Here is a 27,568-nt window from a genome sequence, read left to right as displayed (position 1 = left end):
GGCGCTAATCGGCGGTGACGTGAAAGTTTTACGTATATTATATCGGGCTAAGGCTGTTTGCAGCAGCAGCAGCACCGTTGATATCCGAACCCGACATATTATATTTACATTTTTTTTTTTTTTTTTTTTGTAATTTCATACGAATGCGTACAGGTTTGTTTTCTTGCAAGGGGAGCAGCCGGAGTTGTGACGTTAGCGGAGAGCGAAAGCGAAAACATTTATGTCCACTTGCGCTTAACGTTATGCGTACACACTGTTTGTACACGCATGTGTCGTAAAAGTTCACCTGGCTAGGATAGTATTAATGTGTAACGTTTTTTTGCGGCCGGAAGGCAAATAAGGTGTAAAGCTCGGATTTCTATCTGCACGTAATATAATTTTATGCGCGCGGCAACGACCGCGTTCGTGTTTTCCCGGCGACGGAGAAACATCGATGTAAAAAAAAATTAGTCCATCCAGACGCGCATTATTTTTATAATCTCGCAGACCGTTGTACATGTCTCACATTCAACCACTCCTAACGCGCACGCACACTGCAGCACCACCGCCATAGGAATATATTTTGTTCACTGTTGCGCTGCACGGAACGTGTGTGTGTACGCGGATGACGATAATAATAATAATAATAATAACGCCAATCGGTGGTCCATATGTACGTGTACACGTACTAATAGGTACGACGAGGCGCACTGAAGATAATGTATAATAATATATTTGTCTTCCGGCAACGGTCAATGAGTATAAAAACTCGCTCGAGGTGATTATTAGACGTGTGCGTGCGCGCGCGTCAGCCGGGGCACCGAAGTGTGTGTGTACAAGAGTTAAATGGTTGCAGGGTAGACCGCTGTTGTTTGGTAGGAAGAGGACGACGACGAGGATAAGGAAGAAGGCGCGCGCGCGCGTATACGAAAAGTTGTACGGCCACGGTGGCGGGTCGATGACCAGTGTTGCAGGAAACCATGGTTTTGGGCACTTAACGTGTTATTACGCACACGTACGTATCCCGTATATAAATATACGATTTTTTTTTTACTCCTCGTTCGAAGGAAAGTAATTGGGCCGTCGTTTTCTCGTAATGATCGCCTGCCGACCGAACTCCGGCCTACACACGCCCTTGTACTCTTCGAGATCTAGTCGAGATCTACACAGCTATACTCTATACGTTGTGATCGGTATTTCGATTTTACACCGTACGTATTATTTTTTTTTCCACCACACATCCGACGTCGTCTCGACGGGCAGCTTCTCCCCGTCGCCCGACGCACGCACTACTTTACTCTACTCTACTCTACTCTACTCCCATTTAAAATTACGACCTAATAACTGTGGCCTACACTTCTTAAGACGTAATCGTTGCGATCGGCGTGAACTCTGTACGACGTATACATGTTATTATAACAGCGCATGTGATATGTTAATCTTGCCGGCTGCAACACATACGTGCGATATACGCGGAGCCGGACTCTTACTGCAAAACGCAATCCTTCGAATCTAATGGAAAATTTATCACCGTCGCACATTATAATAATATTATGCTGTGCCGTCTAACCCGGCGACCATAATATTATTCTTCGATGTCCGCATTGAAATCCTCCTCTCCAACTCGTGCGGTTTAGACCGCAATCTTTCCGTACACATTTCTGCTCGCGCACATGTGTACATACGATTACTATCGCGCTAAGAGTTAATTGATTTTGCGCATTAATTCGTTTTCGAGTTTTCAACAGCAAACGTCGTCGTGACCTCGGATCCCATCGTATTGGTCGTGCGCGTGCGATTATCGCAAAACATTGCCGCCGTATTCCATGCATGATTTTAATATCCGTAGTACACGTTGTACAGGTACGTTTACCATATTATTCTGATTGTTCTCCGCGTACGCCGCGCACAATCGTAACGTAATCCGATAATTGATGCCCGCATAGAATCTCGGCAAATCGTTCTGAAAACCTTTTACCTTGGTAGAATTCGTACCGACGCGTTTCGCGGGTACACACCACATTCGATTTTTTGTCATGTGTAATTATATTTACACAATGTATAAGTCCGATCCGGGGCAGTCGATGCGATACGGTGAACGCCGCACAAGTTAACCCCCGACGGCTCCAGTGATTTATATTATTTGTCAGAGGAGAAAGAAAAAAAATAACTCGGTTCGCCGTCCGTTCGACGACGGACGTGAACCTAATACGCGCAGCCCCCGGCCGTATAATGGTAACAAGCCGGACAGATTGGTAATAATTCTGAAATCCGCTGCAATCGACGTTTCAATAATTCATAAGTTCCACGGTGGCAGTGTCGCAGCGGAAGTGACTCGCAGACGATGCCGAGAGAGACAAACGGAAAAGGGGTATACGTCGGTTGTGACTCTGTGCAGCGATTTTTTTTTATACATATGTATTAGTATACGCAACCAACTTGATCGCCAGCCGCCAGGGCGAGTCAGCTCGACTTGTGCATGCGGTAAACTTGAGTGCATGTGAAAATTCAACTCCTACGCAAGATGGTGTTTCGTACTTGTACGCATCAACAATCACGCAGTTTATATTTTATTTCTATCAAAAATCCGATTCCGTACGGTCGTTAAATGTGCGTATGTGTATTATACGATTCGTTTGTATACGTATAATATTATGTGTACGTGAACGGAAAGGACACTCGAAAACAACAGCAGTACCTATTTTAATAGTATTAAGAAACTCGTTCTTCGGTAAGGAAGATAAAGGGTAACTGCGGAGAAATATAACGAAAACGAAATTTGACGGGCGTTAAAATCTCCACTTGTCCCATGCGTTACATAGGCGTACAGCACGCATCAACGATTTCGCTCTTTATACACGCACACACATGCACATGAAGACGACTCTAAAAGGAAATTCTTGTTCTGTGAGATTAGGCGACTGCATTGAATTTATAATGTTTTTTTATATATTTATATATATATATACGTACATTATTACTTTTTTATGCGTTTATAACATTGGATGAGCATATCTTGTATTCTTGGGGTCAATTGTCAACTCACGGCTATATTGGATTTCATGATTCCTTCTTTACACACACGCACACACATACACACATATATACATATTTATACTCACCACCGGATAATGTATTATGCGCGCGCTGCAGTTCTCACGGAACACCTGTCTTACGAATTTATCTTTTATTTTCCGTTGGATCGTCGCTGCAGCGGCGGATTCCGATGGAAATTATCTCTTTTTCGTATCTGTCAGATCGGTGTCGCACATAAAGTATGCGTATTTCAAAGCGGCATCGTTACACAATTCATAATTTTTCTTCTCTTTCTCTATACACATCGTGTATCATAAACCCTATAAATTATGTTGGTCGGTAATATCGTTTGGGTACGCGCATAAAGTTATATTAAAATATATTTGGGTACGTAAAGGCGACCGAGTGAAATATAATTTGAATATTCCTTGTACTCACCTTTTTATTGCCCCGAAGCTTCCAGACAGAAGCTATTATACGAAAATTACATTTTTACCGTGTTAAATTCGGGGTTTTGTCCACTAATACTTTTTATGTTAAGTGCACGTACAACGAGTTTAATATGTATTACCCACTTATACCTACAGGTATATGCGTTATTTCTCAAGCCCGTGCTCATATCATTTTTATTTTCTAGACAAATTTCGATCGTGTTGTACGCCTGTTTATAAGTTGTACGCGGGCACGTCAACCGCATTGTTGATCGGCCGACGTTTTCGATCCATTAACGTAATATTATATAACGATACGAATAAAGACGTAGAGATATAGTGATACGGACAGAGATGTATCGTGCTGGATAGTAAATTAATTGGGGAAGCCAATAATAATCCACCCGTACTTTTGTGTTCGGACGTTTAAATCTCTCGCTGCACTCTGTACCACGTATTTACCGAGTATATAGCAGGTGGACGATGTTAATATTATATCGATTGTTATTGTATACGCGCGCACAGCGGGTTAAAAGCACGATCACAATAATTCACTGCTGGCCCCAGAGGGAAACAAAAATATAAAATACAAACACGACGTGTACCCAGAGCAGTGCGTTGTTAAAACCCATGTATTTTCAAGGCCGCGATTTTAAAAACACGCCGTACACCAAATCTTATTACCGATTGTTATTATACCCATAGATTGCTCTCTGTTCAATTAATTCGAACGATTTTATTTTTTAATTTTTTTTTTTTATGTATACATGCACACGTTATACCCGTGCGTTGTTTTTATTGCTTCTCCGTGAAAACTATACGTAAAAAAAAAAAACTACCGTGTTCTAAAATGGTCCGGAGATTAAAAATTAATAGCGCGTCTTGTGGCCGGCGTACGTGTGTATGCATGCGTTTTTCTCGGTAACACTAGCGGCCATCGCGCAGTCATTTAATTTCAACGGCAATCCTAATTACAGTAAATTATATCGAAACATGCGAACGTCGAACGGACGATCTTATAACGTATACAATTGCGGTTGACCGTCGATTATTTTTGTATTCTGTTATTTTGATTGTACAATTATACGGGGAAAAAAAAGAGAGAACGTTGGACAAACTGCTACTAGTAGCAAGTGTAATATAATTGAAATCTATTGCTTTATTATTAGTCATCTATGTGCATAATACTGTAACGTGGTACGTGCAATACAGTTAAAACTCGGTGGCGATGTACACCTCGCAGGGTTAGGTAATCTTCGCCCCGGGACACACGAGAAATGAGTCGTTTTACATATACGTATATATATTATTTGAAATGATAAATTTAATGATCTGTTGTTTGGTTTTGTGCAGAGTGTAGTCATGCTGATGTTCAGAGAGGAAAAAAGTCCCGACGACGAAATCAAAGCGTGGCAGTTTTGGCACGGCAGACAGCACAGTGTCAAACAGCGAATACTCGATGCCGGTAAGTCGTAGTATAGTTGTTATTTTTTCAACTTAAACGGGTCGGAGACGAATAGGGAATACGACAGCTCGTGCGTATACTATAGGTTTAATGGAAAAAATAATAAAAAAAAATATACCCGAAAATTCCCAGTTGTTTATTTTTGTTATTTTTTATATGAATTATGTATACAAGTCGTCAATCCCTCTTTCGAATATTCGTGTACTGAAATCCTACACCGCCGCCGCCGTAAACGTTAATACTTTAATGGAAAGACGTGCGCGCGTTAACCGAGAAATCAGCGGACCGTACCGATCGGAGTGCGTGTTCTCGTGTTACGCTACTTCGACGTCGGGTCCAGAGTAGTGTAGGGCGAGAAAAATAGAGAGACAGACGAAAACAAAAATTATATAAAAAACGGACAACCCGGAGACGATATAATAATATATATGTATATTATTATGTATCCATTTTCCATTACGTGTCGTTTCTCAACCGTACACGTATTATGTTATTGCTACGTGTATACTGTTAATACCTAACAATTGTCATTTATTTATCGCTGTAGCGGTGAAGGAGATATAATTAATAACATAGTCGAGTACCGCGGTGTATGGACTTTTTTTTTTAATCCACGGGGGATAATCGCGGTGCTCATTCGATCGACTGGAGGAGGGATATAGATGGCCGGCGAGGATAACGTGTGGGCACACACACACACACACCGTGGAGATTACTTCAACGGACACGATTCGTTACTTGGTGTGCATGTGTATGACGTCTTGTACGCGCATATGATTAGTGCCCATAACACGGCGGCGTATGTATTGTGAACATATAAGCATAGGATACATAATTTTTTTTCCCAAGTGTTTTTTCTCCTCTCCGCCACTGCTTCCATCGATTTTGACGTTACAAATTTTTTTCTATAGTATATACACTATACGTACATAAATATAATCATCTTGTACGTTATTTATCGTATAGAAACGTGTATATTATTATACGAAACGCTCTTCGTCTGGAGATTATAATGTAGCTCGCGGATCCATAAAATAACAACTCGGTCGAACGCGCAGCAATTTTTTTTTTTTTTTGCCCCGAAATGATAATGGGACATTTCGTATGATGTATATCTATGTTATCACGACTGCCAAGGACTTCCGATGAATTAATTTTACACATCTATTACTGGCACATTATTTTGTTCAGTTAATGATTTTTTTTCTCCGTTGTTCCTTACAATAATACCTAATTATATATTACTTAGCGCCCGTGTAACATTATTTATTTTTGATTCAAAGAAGTTCACACTAATTCGATTGCCACTTGAAAATCCGTACGTTTAATAAGCCGAATAAAAAATTATCATATATCATATAGGTATGTTAGCATAAACACACGTAGATATGTGATACATAACATTACTATATTTATTTATTCATATATATTTTCTTTAATAATCGTGTGCTGATATCATCGCACAGAAACGATTTCTATTTGAAATCGTCGATTGAAAATGATGCAATGATATGTGTCACGTGCAGTGCATACAGTTCAACTCCCTTTATTTGTACAACTTGTATTTTCAAAAACACTACTTATAACCTTTTAAGCCTTATATTAATTGTTCGTTCCCTTAAAAGAGTGTAACGATATATATATATATATATATATTTCCATCTAATTTTTATACGGTGAACGTAAGACGTATACAAAAATGTGACTTCCTATTCCGTTTCCGTCTGACAGGGACGAAGGAAAAAATCGTTTCCATCCGTATTTGTCACACAAATTCCGAAAATGGTCACACACCACCGGACCGAGTACGTGCACTGCAATCCGTCGGTGGAATATACGTAGTCGGAATGCCGTTTTACACGATTTTATATATATATAAATCTACTATGTAGCTATCTAAAATGAAAAAAAAAAAATTAAATTAATTAATTCTGACGACAGTCTCTCGCAGGAAATATCGTTGCGACCATTGTGGTCATTTCCATCGATCTATAGATATAATATAAGTGCATGTACAACATACATAATGTATAATAAACATTTTCGTATAAAATTAACGTCACTCCCATAAGACCATCAGAATAAATGTTAATTAAGACGAAGGGGCCCTGTCATTATAGCTTAGTCCAAAGTCTAAATCTCCGAACAGATACAAATCCAATGTGTGTTTTAATTGCATCAACTTTTTTTTTCGTTGTATTTATGTATATGTATATATTTTATTTTAATGTGATATTTTTTTTTTCGTCCGTGTTCCCGCAACGACCAATAATTATTATTCTAATGGATTCTGATGTCAAAGATGGCGTAGTCGGGTCTTATGTTGAATAAAGCTTAAAATACACACACGAAAATATATTATCTTCTTTCTGAGGTCATCATCGACCGGTGAACCTTAATAATTTATTAACGAACAAAATGTACCCATATGTATAATATATGAATACATGCCGCGATGTGAAATATACGATCGACGAAAATAAATTAAACAACACCGAAGATGCATTTCCCTAATTGACATTATCCGTTTGCTATCTTCGATTTTTTTGTGTATCCCACTCGAGTCACGATATATTTTTTGTCAGGAAAAAAAAATCGCACGCGCTCACTAAAATCTACATTGTTCTCTTTGGATAATATTTAAAGTTTTTGTCCACGACACTCTTGCGGAAACTGAAAAACAAAAACCCAATAACAATGGCTTACTGTGTTTTCAAGATCGTAAATTTTTTCATCCTGCGTCACGTCTTGCGTGTACGAATGTTCCATTGTTTTGCGTTTTTCCTCGGATTGTTATTCTCGCCCATTTTTTTATTATGTGGATTATTTTTTTTTATTTATTTTTTTTTTTTATATATATTTATGGGTACATGTTTGTAGTTATAGTTTATTGTATTTTCAAAATTCAGTTCGCCTTCATCTTTTCGGAAAACGTATATACTATTATAAATTATAATATGATATTCTAAAACCCCACGCTCTCCTACAGTATTTTTCATATCATTATGTGTACAATGCGTTTACCTGCAGAGTTTAATGATAATATATATAAATGTACCTACTAAGTTCTTCTAGAAGCGAACACGTAGTATATTTATGTATACGTGCATTTATAATGAAACGCGTAATATCGTAACTCGTAATTAACCGGCATAAATTCGCACGGCCTCAAAAAAAAAAGCCGAGAGGGTGGGGTAGATAATATTATGAATGCCGGTAATCATAATCATCAGAAGTCTATTATTTATAGTAATAGCATTTAAACTGGTTATTATAAAGCCGCGATCTGTTCGGGTCTATATTAAACTATACCAATGTATAACTCTTGGGTTGTGCGGAGGCTGCACTAATATTTCAGTGCGTCGGGCGTAAGAAAATCTTTCTTTTTTTTTTTTTGACAAGTGAGGGAGGGGATCCACTGTTTCGCTTGAAGGAAATCGTGAGGACTGGACTCTCTCTGGTAGCCTGTAATTATAATTATTATTATTATTATTTTATTTTTTCATTTTAGACACGTACTCTGACCCAAATCGTATACAAATAAAGATTACAGTTCGGTCCAATATTAATAATACGGGCGCACACGATGAGAAGCATTAGGTCTGGGGAAATCACGCGATAGCAGGAGGGGGGAGTGATGTTTAAGATTTACATTTTATGTGTATACATATATTTTGGGTTTTACTAATTTATGTAAATTTGCCCTTCACGAATATTGTGTACGTCCATAGGAAAAAAAAGTTTCGTCTGTCGAAAATACGCGACATATTGTTTGTGTAAATAATACTATTACTCGATACACGACATTGCTTTTAGACGATTTTCGACAAATTTGCAAAAATAATTAAATAAAACATACATGCAAATATAAAACGCGCTTCGTTATGTACCTAGTTATGTGAATTATATATCTGCCGTAGAAGATGGGATTTTGTTTCAAGACATCTGTCATATGTTTAGTTAAGAGAAGTTTAAGAGCTAAAAGAAGCAACTTGTCGTTTCTCATTAAGTATTACAATTGGATATCAGCCAGACCGAGGTACGAGCGCAACCGTCCGGTAAATCTAGTTTGTTTTTTTGTCCTGTATGCTGTATATATTACACCACGGTATTTTCGTGTTGTACAAATTTCTCCTAGCGTGTTCGCCCAAAAATTGTTTCAGCGTCGTGGCGTGTTTTTATAGAGCATTGGTAAATCTTGGATGACACGGACGATATACATTTCGTTATGTAATATAAGTTTGGCACATTTTAAACCAAAAACATTATTCATCGTTTCTTTACATTTGAGGAGCACGATCCGTTTCCTACTGGGCTATGCAAACATTAAACAGTAATAGTACCTAATATTTACAAGTGTATCATTATTACCCTAGAATTCCTGGTAAAAAAAAAAAAGATGATTTGGTCCAATAGAAATTTTTTTAATTTCCCGGTCACAAACAAGGGAAAGATCATGAAGTATAGGTGTTGAATGATAGTGATATATTTTCGTAGCTCGTGTTTGAATGTGTACGTTCGAGCGAATTTGTTCGTAGAACTAGTAACATCGTCGTAATAGCCGCCGTCTAAGAAGTCTCATAGAAATAATATTCACGAGTCCGACGAAATAATATTTTAAATAAGCTCGTTGTAGAAAAAATCGGCCCTCTCCGATTGGATATCGTACGCTTTCGGCGGGTGCTGGCGACGTGTGTACAGTGTAGGTGGTCATCACAGTTATCTGCATAACAAACCCGGTAGATAACAGTGGTATGGTAACAGTAGTGTAGATACTTGCATATATTATACGAAACACACGTGCGTTGTGACGCATGGGTGGGTGTCTCGCATATCATGTCCACGGGACCGGAAAGACCTGAAATCAACGCTGTACTGACCCATTTGTTTTTAACCGAGACACCAGAGCAAAGGCCATACAAAATCAGGTTCCTTTATATTTACACATGCACTCGTTGTCGTCATCGTCTTACAGTAACGCGAGTCGGGACCAGTTATTGAAATCAGGTTGTGCATCTTTGATGTAGCTAGTCACTATTCTGCTGTTATTATATTATTATATAAATACACGCATCGCACGCGCTTCATTCATAAAATTCAAAACCGCCTCCGTTTATATTGCAGTTGCCGCGTCTTTCGCGATGCGATATCGAATCAAGTTCCTTACAATTTATGTACGATTTGTTAATAACCCGCTCATGACCCGCCGCCGTATACCGAATTCAAAAATCAATCGGTCGTTTTCGCCTTTTCTTATTTTTTGATTTCCTTAATTAGTCACGTTTCTACGTTAAAATTAATTTTTTACCATTAACGTTTTTATAATGTGCATGTGTGCAATATCTACGACGAACACAGTAACGCGCGCGTTAACACTATATTGGTATAAGATTTAATGCGATTCGTTGGTTCTGTGGCGCGGCAAGAGGATTTCGAATCGTTAAAGATAAATTTAAATGACTTGGCGTGGAGCCGAGAAAACTAATGAAAAACAAAACACGCGAATATTTTTTTTATACCGATCATCGAGCCACGCACGCGTTCAAACGTATGCAACCCGTTCGTCAATGTATACTTTTATTTTATTATTTTATTTTCCTTATGTATATGGATAAATTGCATACCATTTGAGCAATATACAAATTGGGTATAATGTAATAATATTATTATTTTTTTTTTTTCATATAGACACGAAAAATAGTGCTGGTCTGGTGGGATGCATCGAAGAAGTATCACACAATGCCATCGCCATTTATTGGAACCCTATGGAGAGTCCGGCTAAAGTAAGTTTCATGATATCATTTCATATACGTATACACATACGCATAAACGTACGACGCATACACAAGTGTACCGTACATATATAGGAGACAATAATTAACGAGTAACGAGAACAATTTTATCCGTTTTTTAACCTGTCGTCCGAATTCCTAACCGTCTATGCATTTAATGACCGGTATTTATTATTTTTTTTTCTCTAAGGAAATCGCGCCGCGTATTTATCTTTTAATAATGGTAATTAATATCTACATCACGTAGTAGCCACGCAGAAGTGAAACGAAAAGAGATTATTGTATATATATTGCTAAACTCCCGGATTGTGTATGTGTGTGTGTTTCGATATCTATATGAGAGAGAAAAAACAAATCGCCTGAGGATTAGTGTGTGTTGTGTGTGTGTATACACATATATATATATATATATATATATATATATATATATATATACATGAGCGCGAGCTTAACGAGGTTAAAAAACCCATTTGGAGATGCCACACGGTGAGCAATTTTGAAATCGAAATTTACACACAATAATCCGGATTACCTGCGGCTTTCAGTACCAATCAAATATAATCAGTACATTATTTATAAAATTAATATTTATCGTAGTCTTTGGTTGGCGTTTTTTTTTTCTTAATAAATAACTTAAATTTGTTTTTTTATTTCAGATCAACGTTGCCGTGCAATGTCTGAGTACGGATTTCAGCAGCCAAAAAGGCGTAAAGGTGAGTTGCTATATTATATTTTACTACTCGATGCGAATGTTTTCTCCCTTTTTCCAAACAATAATAAAATATGAAGAAAAAAAAACTATTAAAAACCGAACTCCTGCTGTTCCCTTCTCTGCGGGGGCGATGGAGAACGTCTTAATTGGAGACACTGCGTTTCTTTTTATGTACTCAGTTCATATTGGACCCTTAACACACTGCCTATACAGTAATAATGCAATTGCTTTGTATTATTCTACAATTTTGCCATAACAAGGTTGAACATATTTTTAATAATTGGCGTATCCAGTAAACCGATTGTCTTTATAGATAAAACAAATTAGAAATAAATATTGAATGTAGTCCAAGTTTTCACGTACATAGTTGAATCATATGCAAATCCGAAACTTCATGGGTCATCTTTAATTAACAGCTACAAAATTACCTTGGGATATTAAAATGAAAAATATACCAAAGAAACCGACTGCACGGTCTGTTGTATCACGCGATGTTCTATCTATAATATACTCTCAGCAGTTATTATTTTCTCTCGAATAAATACAAACGCACTACTCCCGAGATTGCTTTTTGCGTTTATCTCGATTCAATTATTACACAGGCGCGCTATTACTATGTAATACTACTACCTTGGGCTAATTGAAACGATATTCGACCTGTATGTTGAAAACAACTACATTACTTACTCTTAAATGGAATTTATCCATCTACACATATGAATGTATGTGTGTATGTGATTGAGAGAGAGAGAAAAGAAAAAACAGAGTGATATACACGAAACGTGAGCAGATACAAGTAGTAATATGATTGACACAAGTTTTTGTAATTCATTTAATAAATGTTCGCCTACTAAATAACTTACGATACGCTTTCCGATTTGTTTTCAGGGATTGCCGCTGCACCTGCAAATCGACACCTACGAAGAGCCGAGAGACGGACCTGTATATCACAGGGGATATTGTCAAATCAAAGTTTTCTGTGATAAGGTAAGAACGAATATTATAAATTGGATTTTTTTTTTTTTTTTTTTTTCGTAAAAATACTTCTATGGCTTGTTTTGACCGGCAATCAATCTTGCGAAAGAATAATACGCATAATAATTTCGCACCGCCGTTGTTCCGTTTACGTTATACGAGTCTCCGACACGCCGTCTCGTATGCTTTATGGTCAAACACACTACGGCGATTATACACGCGCAGTTTATAACGTGGACATGTGCGTGTACGTACCGTATACATGCATATGTAATATATTAGTGCGTGTGTTGTACGCGCTATCACACGTGCAGAGAAATATGCGCCTCGTCTATTAAAACCGCGCCGAAGAGGTCATTTATTTTTTCGGCCCCCAGAATTTCCAGGCCGGTATCTTACTTGTAGATCAGACATTCTGGCGGACAACGACGACGACGCAGCTGGAAGGTTAATGTGTGTGTCGTTTTGTACACGTATATTTCTTAATTTTTGTTTTTTTTCCTTCTATACATAATAGTCGTATACAATCTGATGCGCGCGCGCGCGTGTGTGTGTATGTGTGGTCGAATGCTTCTAATTTACTGCACGCATCTATTTTAAATGTATGTAACACAGTTGGACCACCGAAATTAACAACCTCCGTGTTCATGTATTTTCAAATATTTTGTCTGAAAAAATCTACCTAATGTTTCTTCATCGTCGTACGAGAAGCGCCGCGCGCTGAAAACAACGTACCACCGCGTAGCGCGATCGTGTCGCGTCTTTTGATTCCGTGGTGACCCCCGTAGACAAAGGATGCATTTAAAACGCTATTTATTATTTATTCGATTCCCTCGGGATATTTATATGTTCGTATGTGCATAACGTAATAGTCGTGTGGTGGGAAATGAAATGAAATAAGAGAAGATAAAATAGAAATAAAAAAAAAAAAACCTAAGAAGGAAAAATAGACATCTCCGTTTGAGATCTCACAGTCAGATTGAAACAGTATCCCCGAATGTTTTGTGTTTTTGAAGTTCAACGTTGGTCACGGCGGTAGAGAAATAGTCGTTACCGTCGTCTGCCTACCCCCATTGTACGCACGCGTGTCATGTTCAAGTACACCCGCGATCGCCGCTAATGTAAACTTCCCTGTGCCCGATATCCGACCAGCTTTCCGGCACTCGGCTTTAAATTCAATGTATAAGAATATACATACATTCTAATAAAACGCACTTATTATTTACGCGTGCAGCATGTATAATATTATTTAAGATCGTATCGATACACCGCCGTCGAAAATATATCTCTATAGATATGAAGAAATGATACCTTAAACCGATTCGTTCGCCGCGTACGTCTCGTTTGGGATTAGATCGCGTGTATAATATAAAATACGAAATTCGGTCGTTTCATGACGTGTTTCGTAAGCGCTCAGGTTTTTTTTTTTTTTTTACACTGTCCAACGCATTAGAATAAATAAAACGTAGATACGGACATTATTCATCGAGATAGCATGTTATAAATAATAGTTTTCTCCGGGGTACATTAGCTCCAATAAAAGTCATTAAAATTTAGTCGTAAAGCCATAAAACTAATACAACAGCGGACGCACGTCGAAAGTGTCTGCCGCGCAGGTACGAATTTCGGTTCGTTTTTATTGCGTCTTCGCCGTGTGGTGCGTACGTGTCCGATTGGAATTCGGTTTCGAATTTATCTGCCGCGTTCACCATAAAATATAATATTATGTGCGTAGTAATACCTGTATTGCACCTGTGCGCGTTGCCCGTCGAAAATGTCTTCGGTCGAATTTCCTCGTGTCCTAACGTTTACCCGGTACGTCAGCGTTTTATTAATATATATACGCGCGCCCGCGTGCGATATCAAAGGACCCGAACAACTTTGGATACGCAAGTAGGCTAACGAATCATGCGACAGACGTCACAGCAGCAACAGACGTCGTTGTGAGATGTACAATACGTAAAATCCGCTGTAAGACAACTTGACGAGAACGCGTTCTTTTTCGTTTATTTATTTATTTAACTATATTATGTTTCATTGGATCGGAATGGGGAAAAAATGTCGTTTCTGCGAGACTTGTCCGACAAGGTTCTCTCCGGAAATAATTTCATCAAACCGAAGGTTCGTCATCGTCGCGCTATGACATTTGAGGACGCAAATAACGTTGTCCTTTGCTCGTCGTCGTAACTCGATCCTATAATATAGGATATTATGGGAGTGGACGAATAGCCATTACGCCGGAAAACGGATATAAAATGAGAGAGAAAAACCGTTACTAAACGTATTCGTGAATACGCGCATTTCCAATATTATTGCCTGTACATATTATTTTCTATTTACAAATATGTATCTTTTATTCGATGTAAAAAAAAAAAACTACTAATACTGTAAAAACATTAATAGCGTGTTATTTATCGATGTTGAAAAATGAAATAAAAATAAAAGTTCAATTTATAATTACGAGTACCTGTGTGGTTAAGGTATGGTAAACGTGCCGTAAACCGTGCGACTCATAAATTTGAACGCATGACAGGATATAATATTTTCCAAATCACCTTCGTACATTATTTACATTTGTGTAATACGTTATAGCAGTCGACTACGCGCACTCAGATATAATACATAACTTATTTGTGTATAATACGTGCATATAATCGGTATGATGGTGTACGTATAAGTATGTGTGCAGAGAAAACAAATCATAAATTATAATATTCATGTTACGCTATCAGAGTTTTCCTCGTGTGACAGTGGGCATTATCATTATCTGTGTTAAAAAAACTTTCCCAGTTTAATAAAATTATACATCCGTTCGTCCTGGTGGAAAAAAACCGCATAAATTGAACGGTAAAAAATTTCGTTTAATTACGGTTTTATTGATTTACTGTCTTGCATCGGCCGACAGTTGATGATTTACCGACCGCGGACAAAAATATTAAGTATATATATAATCGTTTAAATTACCCGGCGGTGCGCTCGGAACGTGTAATCTTTTTTTATTCGAGGATTTATAACGCCTGCGACTCGCCGTGGTTCCCAGAATGTATAATAAATATCTTACACGGCGTGTGCACAATATATTATATGAAATTGCCGGGTTCGCGACAAATTAATGACGGTACAAATTTCGGCGTTTCTGTTTAATATTCGTACGCGTGTTTTATGATATATAATAATTGGGTATTTGAACTCGTCGTGTATTATATTATAATAAACGTAAATTTACGTTTTTTTTATTTTTATCCTAATATATTTCTACTTTCTTTTTCAGGGAGCCGAAAGAAAGACCAGAGATGAGGAGCGGAGAGCGGCAAAACGAAAAATGACGGCTACGGGACGCAAGAAGATTGACGAACTCTATCATCCGCCGTGCGAACGGTCCGAATTCTATTCGATGAGCGACCTCAATAAGCCGCCTGTGCTTTTCTCGCCCGCCGAAGACATCGACAAGGTAAATAACGTACGGTTTCCGAGAGATTTTCCGCCGATAAAATATTTCGCGTATCATCCTCTCGAACCAGTCGTATCCTGTTTCGGTATTGCTTTCCCACTCGATCAGTCCCATTGCCAATCTTTCCGAATTATCGCTCTTTTGCGTACGGACTAAAATCTAAACCAACCCTAAGCTCCACAAGCGAACCTCCCCTCCGATGATCCTGTACGCGCGTAACGTCGATTATTTTATCACCGTGAACCATTACTATATTACGCTAACGACACGAACGTGACGTTTCAGCTGACGTCGATGGAGCTCCAAGGATTCTACGGACACGACACGGACACGTCCAGCTTGTCCAACGGCGAACCCGGCTCTCTGAAGCACTCGTCGCCGTTCCTGTTGCACTCCGGCGTGGCCAACAAGCCGGCCGGCACGACCACCACGCAAACGCTGAAGTTCCACAACCACTTCCCGCCGGACACGCACAAGTGAGTAATTCGTTTACGATTTTTTTCTTTTTTTTTTTTTGCGCCGTTTATCGTGTACATATACCTATATAAGGCATGTTTTTTACACATCAGCGTGTCTTATTACAACAGCGAGAAGAAAGAAGTGTTGGACCAGAGCGGACTGACCACGGACGGCACGGTGTTCTCGAGTCCGCCCAACAAAAGGACGAAACTGGTGCCGCCCATCAACGAGCGGGTGATGCTGTACGTGCGACAGGACGCCGAGGACGTGTACACGCCCCTGCACGTCATACCGCCGACGACCCAGGGATTATTGAATGCTGTAAGCACAGACTTCATTTATTATTGAAGTACTTATTGACAAACAAGTATACATTTTCTCTATTATTTTTTTCTATTATTATTATTATAATTATTATTATTATTATTATTATTATTATTATTATTATTTTTATTTTTATTTTTCTTTATGGTTCCTAAATTTTAACTAAAAAATATCCGTGCTGCTTTTGGATGATGAAAATAATATTATTATGTCCATCGTAATTATCGTGTGCCTCCGTTCGTTGTTCTCGCCTCTTGCTCCTATTCTTGTCACACACTGTTCGTTTTTCTCCGCACTCTTCACGCCTTCTTCCGTTTTACAAGTTTTGCCACTATTATCGTTTTTTTTTTAAAAAAAAAACAATTATATAATAATCGCTTTCTTGTATGTTATTGTTCTTTTTTGTTCATTTTCATTCTTCAACGTCTGCTAAGTGCTATCTGTGTCGCCATTACACCGATAACTTTCCAAAACATACGTCCTCATATACATATAACAGAGAGTAATACACAGATTCATTTTACCCGATTGTAATGGTTTGTTAAGTGCATTTATGATTTGAGTTTGAAAATCTAATTAATCATGTAATTCGCACTTCATTATTATTAATTGCGCTCTGTACTACACCACATTCTGTTCACTCCCAGTACTAGCCACAGTAGTCTTAAACCAGTGGCGTAATTTCAGTTTTCTCTACGGTAGGGCAGTCGGCATGCACTTATTGAATAACCGACTCGGCAGCTCACTTTACTTAAGTACCGATTAACGGAGCGGGAAGGAAACGTCAAACCAGTCCAAAAATATAACGATTTGTACTTAGTACATAAGTACCCTTATACTATACGTCTCATTTTTCTGATTTATAATATGCCAATGGTTTTATAAAAAAAGACGTATTTAGATTTTTATGATGTACCGACTTTGGAATAGCTAAACTCTATACTGTGGCGAATGCATGAGTTACCCCCTCAAATTAAGTCATTATCTTAAACACCTTGGCTAATACATTGTAACGATCCTATACATTTTTTTTATATGTATGTACTTATACATATGATACCATATTATACCATATATACCCTATACCATATTTTAATCACGCTTTATTTTAATTTTCGTCTAAAACATTTAACCATCTAAATGTATATATTTTTTTTACAAGTTTATTTTAAAAATTACGGTATAAAAAGTCGTGGGTGGTGTTTATTGCTCAAATTATTTGAACGTTTTTGTTAAACATTTTTTTATAATAAATAATAAACAGCTTGAAAATGAACTTGTTAACATCGCGTTAACAATTTTTGTGCAAAAAGCTCTTCGATATGAAAATGTTCGAAATCTCACACCGGACTTTTAAACACAATAACCTTTACTTCTAGAGCATTGAAATAACCATAATAATAATATATTATCATGATATGTCATATTGCTTGTTTTTTAATGCAGCATGGCTTATTCTCGGATATTTTCACCTTCTCTCTGGTAAGTGGTACACCTTTTTATCTCTAAAATATGTTTTTACCCGCTTTGCATGGCTACTAACACAATTTTCCAGAGATCCTATTTCGTCCAAACCAACACGATTATTTTTTATTGAATAAATTTAACTAAATAATTAAAGTATAACTTAAAATCGAAAAATTAAAAAAAAAAAAATACTAGAGATGTTTGTCCGTTTTACTTTTTTTTAAAAAAAAAATTAAGGAGTATCAACCTACTCCTTGTTAATTTTTATTTCCCATTGTTTTTCCAGATTGAGGCTAAGTACAAAATTTCTGCTTCCAGCATTAGTAACATGTATCGAAAAAACAAAAAAGGGTAAGTGGAAATGTTTAATTTTTTGTTTTAAGTTTTCTATTTAAACGCTTTTCCTATTTTTAACAATATTATTTCTAAGTCGATGAATATTTTGTATCCTAAATGTATATTTTAAACTTTAACAATTCATAACAACGCTTTAGCAACTAATTTACTTTCAAGTTCTTGAAACTCATGTATATAATGTAAAAATAACACCAAATTTAAAAATCGTTTTTTTTTCAATTTAATGAAACTTGGGTGTGTTTCATTGGTGTGGAAAATCGCTTTCTACCTGTAAAATTACAAAAATTATATTAGACACAGTCTATTAATTTATTATTTAATAAAACATGTTTGCCAAAGTTCCTATAACAAATTAATAAAGTAATACTCTTGAGAAATTACAATAAATTTCTGCAATCGCCTTTGAGTCCATTATTAATCCAAATTAAATTTAAAATAATTATATAAATGTATCATACGAGTATATTGCGGATAATCTATACCATATTGTTATAATTTTTTTATTATTATCATTTATCTTATAATATTTTTATAAAATTATATCTATTGTTTGTTTTATAGGATTACAGCCAAAATTGATGACGATATGCTCAAATATTATTGTAATGAAGATTCATTTGTATTCGATGTCAGGCACTCTGAAGAAAATGAGAACATGATTGATATCATACTAATTGAATTTATGGACCATTAACATCAAATTAAATGTTGTTTGAAAATAAAATAGTAAAAAATCAGTTAAAAATTCCTATAAATTTACCAAGTAACACTCGTTTCTTTATTCTTATTGAGGCATATTTTGTTTAAGAAATATGTGAATAATTATTTATTCAAATTGATAACGATGATTTTATAGTCTTAAATAATAGTGATTAGATTTAAATAGAACAATGTACATATTAGAATATATATAGATATATATATAGGCTATGTTTACTTTTAATTGCCATTTGAACATCCATGACGTAATATTTATTGTACTTAAGTGTTTGTTTGACAACATTATTAGGAGGATAAAATTTTTTAATTTTTGCACACCTTATGCTCAGTCATTTTTAAGTTGTTTATTGAAACAGTATTTTAGAGATTTATTTTATTTGTCTAATAAATTAAGTTTATACATAAATCTATATTATAAATAATATATTTTTTTTTATTATCATTATTAAATAGTTATTGCTGTTTGATAGGCAACAAAAATTAACTTAAATGTGATAGAAATAAAAAGTTATTTAGCATTTAAATTGTATTATTGCAATATACATTTTAAATAAATTGATTGTGATTTACAAATTGTAACTAAAGTATTAAAAACATAACCTTTTTGCTCAATTTTTATTTGAGAAATAATTTAGATTTAAATCATTACATTTTATCAATATTGTTGTATCATTAATATTTTTGCTCATAAAACATTGTCAATGATATACCGTTTTTGTTTTATTTTTTTAAATTTTTTTTTAAACAAGGGACGAGGATACTATTATTATTATAAGTAAACATAGATCAAAACATATTGCGCCATGTTACTTAAAAATGAGTATTTTCAGAATGTTTTTGTATTTTTTTTTTTTTTTTTTTGTATATACATTTATTTTTAATGATTATCAAATAAAATATATTAATGTAGAGTTAATTAGTTTTATGTAATTAAAAGTATTATGTTTTGTTTTTTATTTATCTATTGTAATTATAAGTTCAAGTTAATTCATGTTATATTTTAATTTTACCCAAATTTATATCAAATAATTATGTTAAATGTAAATAATATAAAACAAAACATGAAACATTCCAGTTAAATTTGTATTGTTGCCCTATTTATTAGTAGAACGATATAATTCTTGCCATTTTTATGTTTAATTTTCTTTTTAATCCACGCAAAATGTATCTATCTTGAGATCTGTTAAGTAATAATATCTAGTGGTCTGAACACTAAAAAATTGCCAAAATTAATATCATTTTATAGTAACTTTGATCTCATGTTGCTGAAAAGCTGGATGTTCAATTTAAGATATTTTTTTTTTTTTTATCAAAATTATTTTTAAAATTATTTAGTTAGTATTGAATTAAATTAAGGCCAGAGCCAGACCCAGCACGCATGACAATTTTTGTGCAATTTTTTAGCTACTGTGCTCCATTAGTGAAAAAAAAAATAAGAATAACAAATGTAGACAATAGAGTGCCATTTTTTTATTTTTTATTTATTTTATTATTATTATTTTTTTTTTTGCTTTTGGATGATATATATTTTAAAGACACATTATAATGTTCCCACTTATTAAATCGACACAGTTTATTATTGTAATAATCTTACTACTTTTTTCTTTTGTCATTACTGCCAATAATAATTAAATAACATGTTTATTATTGTTTTAAACCATATGATTGTCAGTAATATATATGTATATATTTATATTATTATAATATATTTTTATGTTCAAGTGTTTGTTGCCTTTTAATGGTCAATAAAATGCCATTTTTGCAATACTTTTAAAATTATTATATTAATTAGTTTTGCATTTAAGTCAAAGTTATTTTTAACATTTTACATACATTACAGAATTTTCAAATAAAATAAGTCTGGTATTTTATACATTACATAATAATTATTTATTTTAATTAAATTAAAAATCTTTTACTTTGAATAATGATTATGCCTTGTCATATTATGTCATTGAACCTATATTGATGAATATGATTAAAATAATACATCACAATTTCTATAACATATATTTTATGGTAATCCTTGGAAAATTGTCATGTTTGAAATGATATAAATATTGTAGAGTCTAGATGCTAACACTAGTAACTGAATTGCTTATAATATTAATTTAATGAAGTGAGTTATAATTTATGTACATATACTATTTTTATTTTGAAAAATCAACAATCTGTTACATATACAGTCAACTCACGATATAACAAATAAAATTGTCGGTCCCTTAATATTACAAACTTTACGAGTTTGTTTCAGCTATTATTATGTGATAGAATAATGTTCATATCGTCGTTTATAATATACATGCCTGTTAAATATAAATTGAGCTATTGCAGAGGTTATTTCAGAATGTTCTGAAGATCCCTCCGTAAGCTTGAAGAAAGCAAAATCAGGTCTCTCCGTTGTCTTAAATATTTACAAAGATATGACATCAATGGCAATATATTTTGAAACACTTTAAATTTGTCACCATTATTGATCGCGTAAGCATAAATAAAAATTATCAACTTTTTAAAAAAAATAAATATACTAAATGCACTTAATAAGCAAAAAAAAAAAAAAATGTAATTAAATAATAACTCATTATGTAATTATAAAAATTTATTAAATTATAAATTTTCTTCTAAATCTCGTTTAAATGAATTTTGTTGATTTATGATTTTGATATACTGAACTTTTTGCTAGGTCCCTTGAAATTTGTTAAATCGCGAGTTGACTGTATATAGCAACTATTTCTGACATTTCTATACATTATTTATTACATTGAAAAATAATTGCATACCTTTTTTAAAAATGCAGTTCTTGAAATTTTTTTAATTTTGTATTCGACTATTACGTTTGTTTTATTAATTAATCGTATTTTTATATTACACCTAACAGGTTTTTTATACCTGAGTTACAACTGTTAATTTGAATGTGTACGTTGTTTTGAACATTTGCAATTAAAATTTTTAATAATGTAACATAATAAACATTAAATCGGTTTATATTTATTTTAATAGGAAGGAATTACTAAACGTCAAATCAGTTCAATATCAAATGATTTATCCCGAATCCCAACATACATCGATGATCGATAGCATTGTAGATATACAGGGGTTTTCAGATTCCATCTCAATAATATAGGTAAAAATAAATTTGACGGAAACTATTACCGTCTGTATCACATCAGTGATGATGCGGTCATATAAAATTTTGAACACAACAAAAAATCTAAAATATAAAATATACAATGTTCTAAAATATGATTAAGATTTATATTTGGCAGATTACTTCTTTCAAGTAATTATCCATATAAACATATGCCTTGTTAAACACTGTTTTAATGATAATGTTTAAATCAAAATATTATAAAGAAGGTGGGACTGGTGTCCGAAGGTAATTAACAAAAATACTCAGACATTAAAGTGCTTTCAAACTAGGAATAAGGATAACATACTATTATTTTCCTGCTTAACCTCGACACTATAAGGTTTTATGTTTATTAAGTTGCCTATTAGGCCACCTTGAGTAACTAAATATTGTAGGTAATAATTCTTATCTGCGCAGAAATAAAAATATTTTTAATTATTTCGTTTCATTGTTTTAATTTTGGCCGAAATTATCACCTCTGTTTCGTCAATTTAAACAATTATTTTGTCATGACCTCTATATCTAAAAAAACTGTAAACTAATTTATAAAACTATATTATATAACTACATTATCAGTCGTATTGTAATATTTGAGATATTATTTTATACATATTATATTGTATAAATGGTATTATAGTAGGAACAGCTCGTCAACACTTAAACTTATGAATATGTGATTATATTTTGATACTAATCAACATAATACATTCAATTCAATGAAATTGTAACAGTCATTTTTTGAAAAAATGGTGATTTCACCGTATTTTGTTTATTTTAGCACAGATCCATAAAAGATAAAACCTAATCGGTGATTTTAGTATAAACAAAAATATGATGAAGTTATGGAGGTTATGTCGTATACAAAAGAGCCGTTTTGTTGAAAAGAAGTTTTCAAGCTCCAATCGGTTTATATTTATAAATTTATGAACATTCATTATTAACACTTGGTTAAAAATGTTTACGGACTTAAATTGTTGAGTATTATTCTCAGTTAATATTACTTTATCTATTATATTATTTCCCTAAACATTACCATTTACACATATATCGTTCTTTGAAGTTAATTAAAAATGCTAAGAATTTCTTATTATTGTCTCACATAGGTACCTTTACTATTAAACCGAATTCAGTTTTTCGTGAAGACTATATATGTTATTTTTATAAAATTATTTGATATAATTTGTGGTCTCAGTGATATAAACAATAAAATATTAATAATGCAGTGAGGGTTGATTGAACGAACTACGTAATATACATACATATATATTTTACATTTTTTTAATTATTAACTACCATTGAAAAAAAAAATGATAAACCCTAGGACGAAACTTATTTTTTTTTTACTCGTACTAAAAAAAAAAAAAAAATCATTGTACGGTGTAAAGCATAATAATATAAAATCAAAGTATCGTTTCGAAAAACGTGTCGAGTCACTCGCTTTAGAGTCTTAGCAATATAAAATTAATATTGTTCAACAATGATGGTATTATGTGAGTAATACTCATAATCGAAAAAGAAAAAAAAATCGAATTATGTATGTTTAGCATTGTACCCGTAACTTATAAGTAGAGGTACAGTTAGAGTTCGTAGTACGTTTACTTTTTAGCAGACACCGCCGCGTGACGGATATACAGTTCACTATAATATATACATAATGTACAATACATCACTATAAGTAGGTACATATATTCAATGATATCCACGTACGTGTTTACGTTACCGTATCCGGTTTTCGTTCTTCCTTTGTCCACTACATCCTCTTCCGACACGTCTTGTCCAAAAATCAATGGCCTCTTCATCCGTCGCATGCGCATTAGGCATATCTCGCTTAGGTTGTAAGCACTTATATCAAATGGCGTAAATAATTACGGTAGTATGGAGCAACATAATTTTGTTTTATTATCCAATATTGGGCAAAGTGAAAATCGATATTACGATGCGGTCTGGTGATCAAGACATGCAGCAACACATACAAACGTGGAACAAAAAATGGAAACGGAAAAATAAAATGTATAAAAAAAAACCGTATACGAGTATTTGATAAGTGGTGGAAAGAATCATAATCATGTACGTATAAAATGTAAATATAACTTTCCAAATAAATTATATTTATCCATACATATATCAAAAATAGTATTATATTTATAATTATGATTACTTAAAATACTATTAGTAACATTCCATTGATCAAACTAAAAGTTTAAATAAATTTCAAAAAACAACGTGATTATATAAAAAAATTTTATAATATTATAGTATAGGTTATAATTCAAATAAACGCATACCAAGCATTGTATACAAAAAAAATCATCGTCGTGTAAATACATTGTTAATTTTATTTTTTCGATGATTAATTATTGAAACGATACAATGTATAATAATCACTATAGAAAGTACAGTTAACTTGATATTGTAGAGTAGTGATATATTATAAAACCTATCGTACAGATACGAAATCGTTTTATACAAAATTTTGCTGTGCAGTTATCGTATAAATTTCTTATTATAACTTAATTAAAATTTAGAACACATATTTTTGTAGGATAATTGAATTATAGAGACTTTTTTCAAACATGTTTGACTCTCACAAAATATGTAACAGCTCAATGTTTATAATTTGTAATCAGTAATAATTGTATGTGAAGATATAATATAATATATTTTATAAGTCAAAATTATAATAGAATTTAAACAAAAATAATAAAACATTAATTTTTGATTTCTTTAATGTGAAAGGAACAATCTACAGTGGTAAAATTGAAGAAGAATTGGCAGGAAATTGTGACAAGTTATCCGTTGGAAGTAAGACATAACTAGGAATCGGAATTAACAACATTGATTGAAGATAAGTACTACTATATTAAAATTTTTAAATTCGTCAAAACGTTTTCAAATTCGATTTAATAAAATCGTTTTAATCAACGTTTTGTTTTAAACTGGCACATTTCTTCGTGGTTTATTGTGCGATTACCTCTTGATAAAACTACCCAAGTCAGTTGCACAACCAAAATGTTTTCACGGAAGAGGTTGATAAAATAATTTGTCTTTCAGGAAGGAGAATACGAACACATGAATACCCTGGGGACCTTTTGAATAACATACTATGTACAGCTCTAAATAACGCTGTGTCGTTAGACAAATACGAGGCAACAGATTATCGTTGAATTAAAAGAGATTAATAAATTACGACGGATATGCGGGAACGCGCGTGGGTACTTCGTCTATTGGAATCAAAACGATGAAACTTACATATTGTTTGGAATTCGTTGAAAAAAAAAAACCTTCCGGACCCTTAGTAACGTTACTGATTATTATAAGTCAATGATTAAACAGCGTATAATACGGATTCCGAAATTTTGCAATATTATAATCGCGGAACTAGCAAATGGATTTTAAACTAAATGAATCGACGAATGTATTGGTTTTACCATGATGTGTTTTATTTGTTGTGTCTGTGTACACGATTTCGACTATAGGTATTACACCGATCGTCACACTCTAGGATGTAAAATATAGATTATATAAGAAATGGCCTCTAGTCGGTACTTTAGGGTGTCATTTGTTGAATTTCTCGACTATGTTCTCGATAAATGCGAAAAACCTATGATAAAAATTACAAAAGCAAAAAAGCGGCAACGTTTACAACATACCAGTTTTCGTTTTATCGTATCTCAAAAAACAATAATTTTAGTGACATGATATTTTCACCAAAAGCTTATGTCACCGTTAACTATGTAATATTTGTTGATCTATTCACAGATATTTGAAAATTGTATGTGTTTTTTTTTTTCAATTCGAATTTACAATATTCATATTTTAACAATATGACGTTTCAAATAAGTTTTTTTATTTTTATTTTATTCGTACCCGATTTGAAAAGATATAACCGAAGAAGTATTTCCAAAATCAGCCGCTCGAAAACATTTCAATACGTGTTTTAAACCCGGAGCGCAATTTCAACAAAAAAAACTGGAACTGCTGAAGCCTTTCTATCTTTTTCATGTTCTTTATTGGTTGTAGACACCCGCAACCTGTACAATTTTACAGTTACTAAAATATTTGGTAAATATTTGAATATTTTTAAATTTAAATTGTTCACTTTGATTTATATATATTATATTTGTTTTATTGCGCGTATAACGAATTACCCGTCTGTAAACACAAATGTTTCATCACATGATCACTTTTCGATTTTAAGTGAAGAGAAGGATATTATGGTTTTATATTGATGTTTGTATTTTATTTTTTTTATCACTTATTCGGATATAAATACTGGTCCAAAAGTTTTATCTAGGAAATTTTTAGATTTTAAATTGGAATGCGGTGGTACATTAGATAGGTAATTTTTTTAATTCTTAATAGTATTTCTAGGCGTGAGGAAATAACTGTGCTGAAACGATAAAAATACTCTGTAAATAAGACTTTCACTTTTCAGATTTTAGTTATTTAGTCATAATTCTAAAAGTAATGTGGCTAGAAATTTGAAACTTTTACCCTATAGCAAAGATATTTTTTTTCGTATTTGAATTTTAAAAAAGTGTTTATGGTTTAAATATAGAACCATAAAAATTCCTAATTTTTTGAAAGTCTTTATGTAATAAAATTTTTATTTTTTGATATTAAGTGAAAATGTAATATCATATTACTCATATACGAGTACTTATTTACCGATTATGAAAAAATTTTAAAAATCGATAGTCCGACATTTTTTTCGTAAGCGTTTAAGTAAATTATTATACTTACGACTTTTACAGATTTTAATGTATTTACATCAATTTTTAACAATAAATGTTTATTAAAAAAAATTTGGTCTATCCAATCATAATGAAACTTTGAATTCATTGAAATATTTGGTTAAAAAAAAAAAATTCTTTGTCAAACAATAAAATGTTAAACATGTTGATAAAAAAAAAGAACCTACCGATAATTAGACTAAAAATGATAAAATATACATTTTTTTAATTATTGATTTTTATACTGGACCTTTGCCCAGAACCATTTTGATAAAGAAATGACTTATCATTTCTTTAAAATTCAGTATATTTACTACTAGGCTAGCCACTCGTCCCGGTGGCCCGGCCGATAATTCAGTTTATCCCGGTTAATGGAAGCTGAGAGAAAATAACATTCTACATTATATTATTTATTGATTTAATTTAATTCATCATTATATTATTGTAATCTAATCGGTACGGTTGTAACAATAATGATGCATTAGCCAATAAACATTTAAATCACAAAATTATATACTTATTTCATTTTCATATCAA

The 27,568-nt window shown here is 33.5% G+C and overlaps 1 protein-coding gene across 10 annotated transcripts in view; it reads left to right on the top strand.

Annotated features, from left to right (window-relative positions):
• LOC112683109 (protein grainyhead-like) overlaps positions 1 to 19,484 on the top strand; it is a 97,923-nt gene extending 78,439 nt beyond the window's left edge. For 2 of the 10 annotated variants that reach the window (XM_025553983.1, XM_025553984.1), the window contains exons 7-15: positions 4,800 to 4,911; positions 10,600 to 10,694; positions 11,360 to 11,416; positions 12,304 to 12,402; positions 15,662 to 15,841; positions 16,127 to 16,317; positions 16,411 to 16,621; positions 18,378 to 18,442; positions 19,010 to 19,484. In XM_025553983.1, coding sequence (XP_025409768.1) covers positions 4,800 to 4,911; positions 10,600 to 10,694; positions 11,360 to 11,416; positions 12,304 to 12,402; positions 15,662 to 15,841; positions 16,127 to 16,317; positions 16,411 to 16,621; positions 18,378 to 18,442; positions 19,010 to 19,142 — 1,143 coding nt within the window. In that variant the 3' untranslated portion in view covers positions 19,143 to 19,484. Of the gene's footprint in view, positions 1 to 4,799; positions 4,912 to 10,599; positions 10,695 to 11,359; positions 11,417 to 12,303; positions 12,403 to 15,661; positions 15,842 to 16,126; positions 16,318 to 16,410; positions 16,668 to 18,377; positions 18,443 to 19,009 lie in introns of those variants that run through there. The other 8 variants (XM_025553992.1, XM_025553993.1, XM_025553985.1 and 5 more) reach the window with 7 other exon arrangements.
• Positions 19,485 to 27,568: the final 8,084 nt, after the last annotated feature.

Source organism: Sipha flava, unplaced genomic scaffold (genome assembly GCF_003268045.1).
Source record: "Sipha flava isolate LNK unplaced genomic scaffold, YSA_version1 219_pilon_pilon, whole genome shotgun sequence".
Taxonomy (NCBI): Eukaryota; Metazoa; Arthropoda; class Insecta; order Hemiptera; family Aphididae; genus Sipha; species Sipha flava.
The sequence above is the reverse complement of the archived record's forward strand: the minus strand, read 5'-3'. Positions and strand labels throughout refer to the sequence as shown.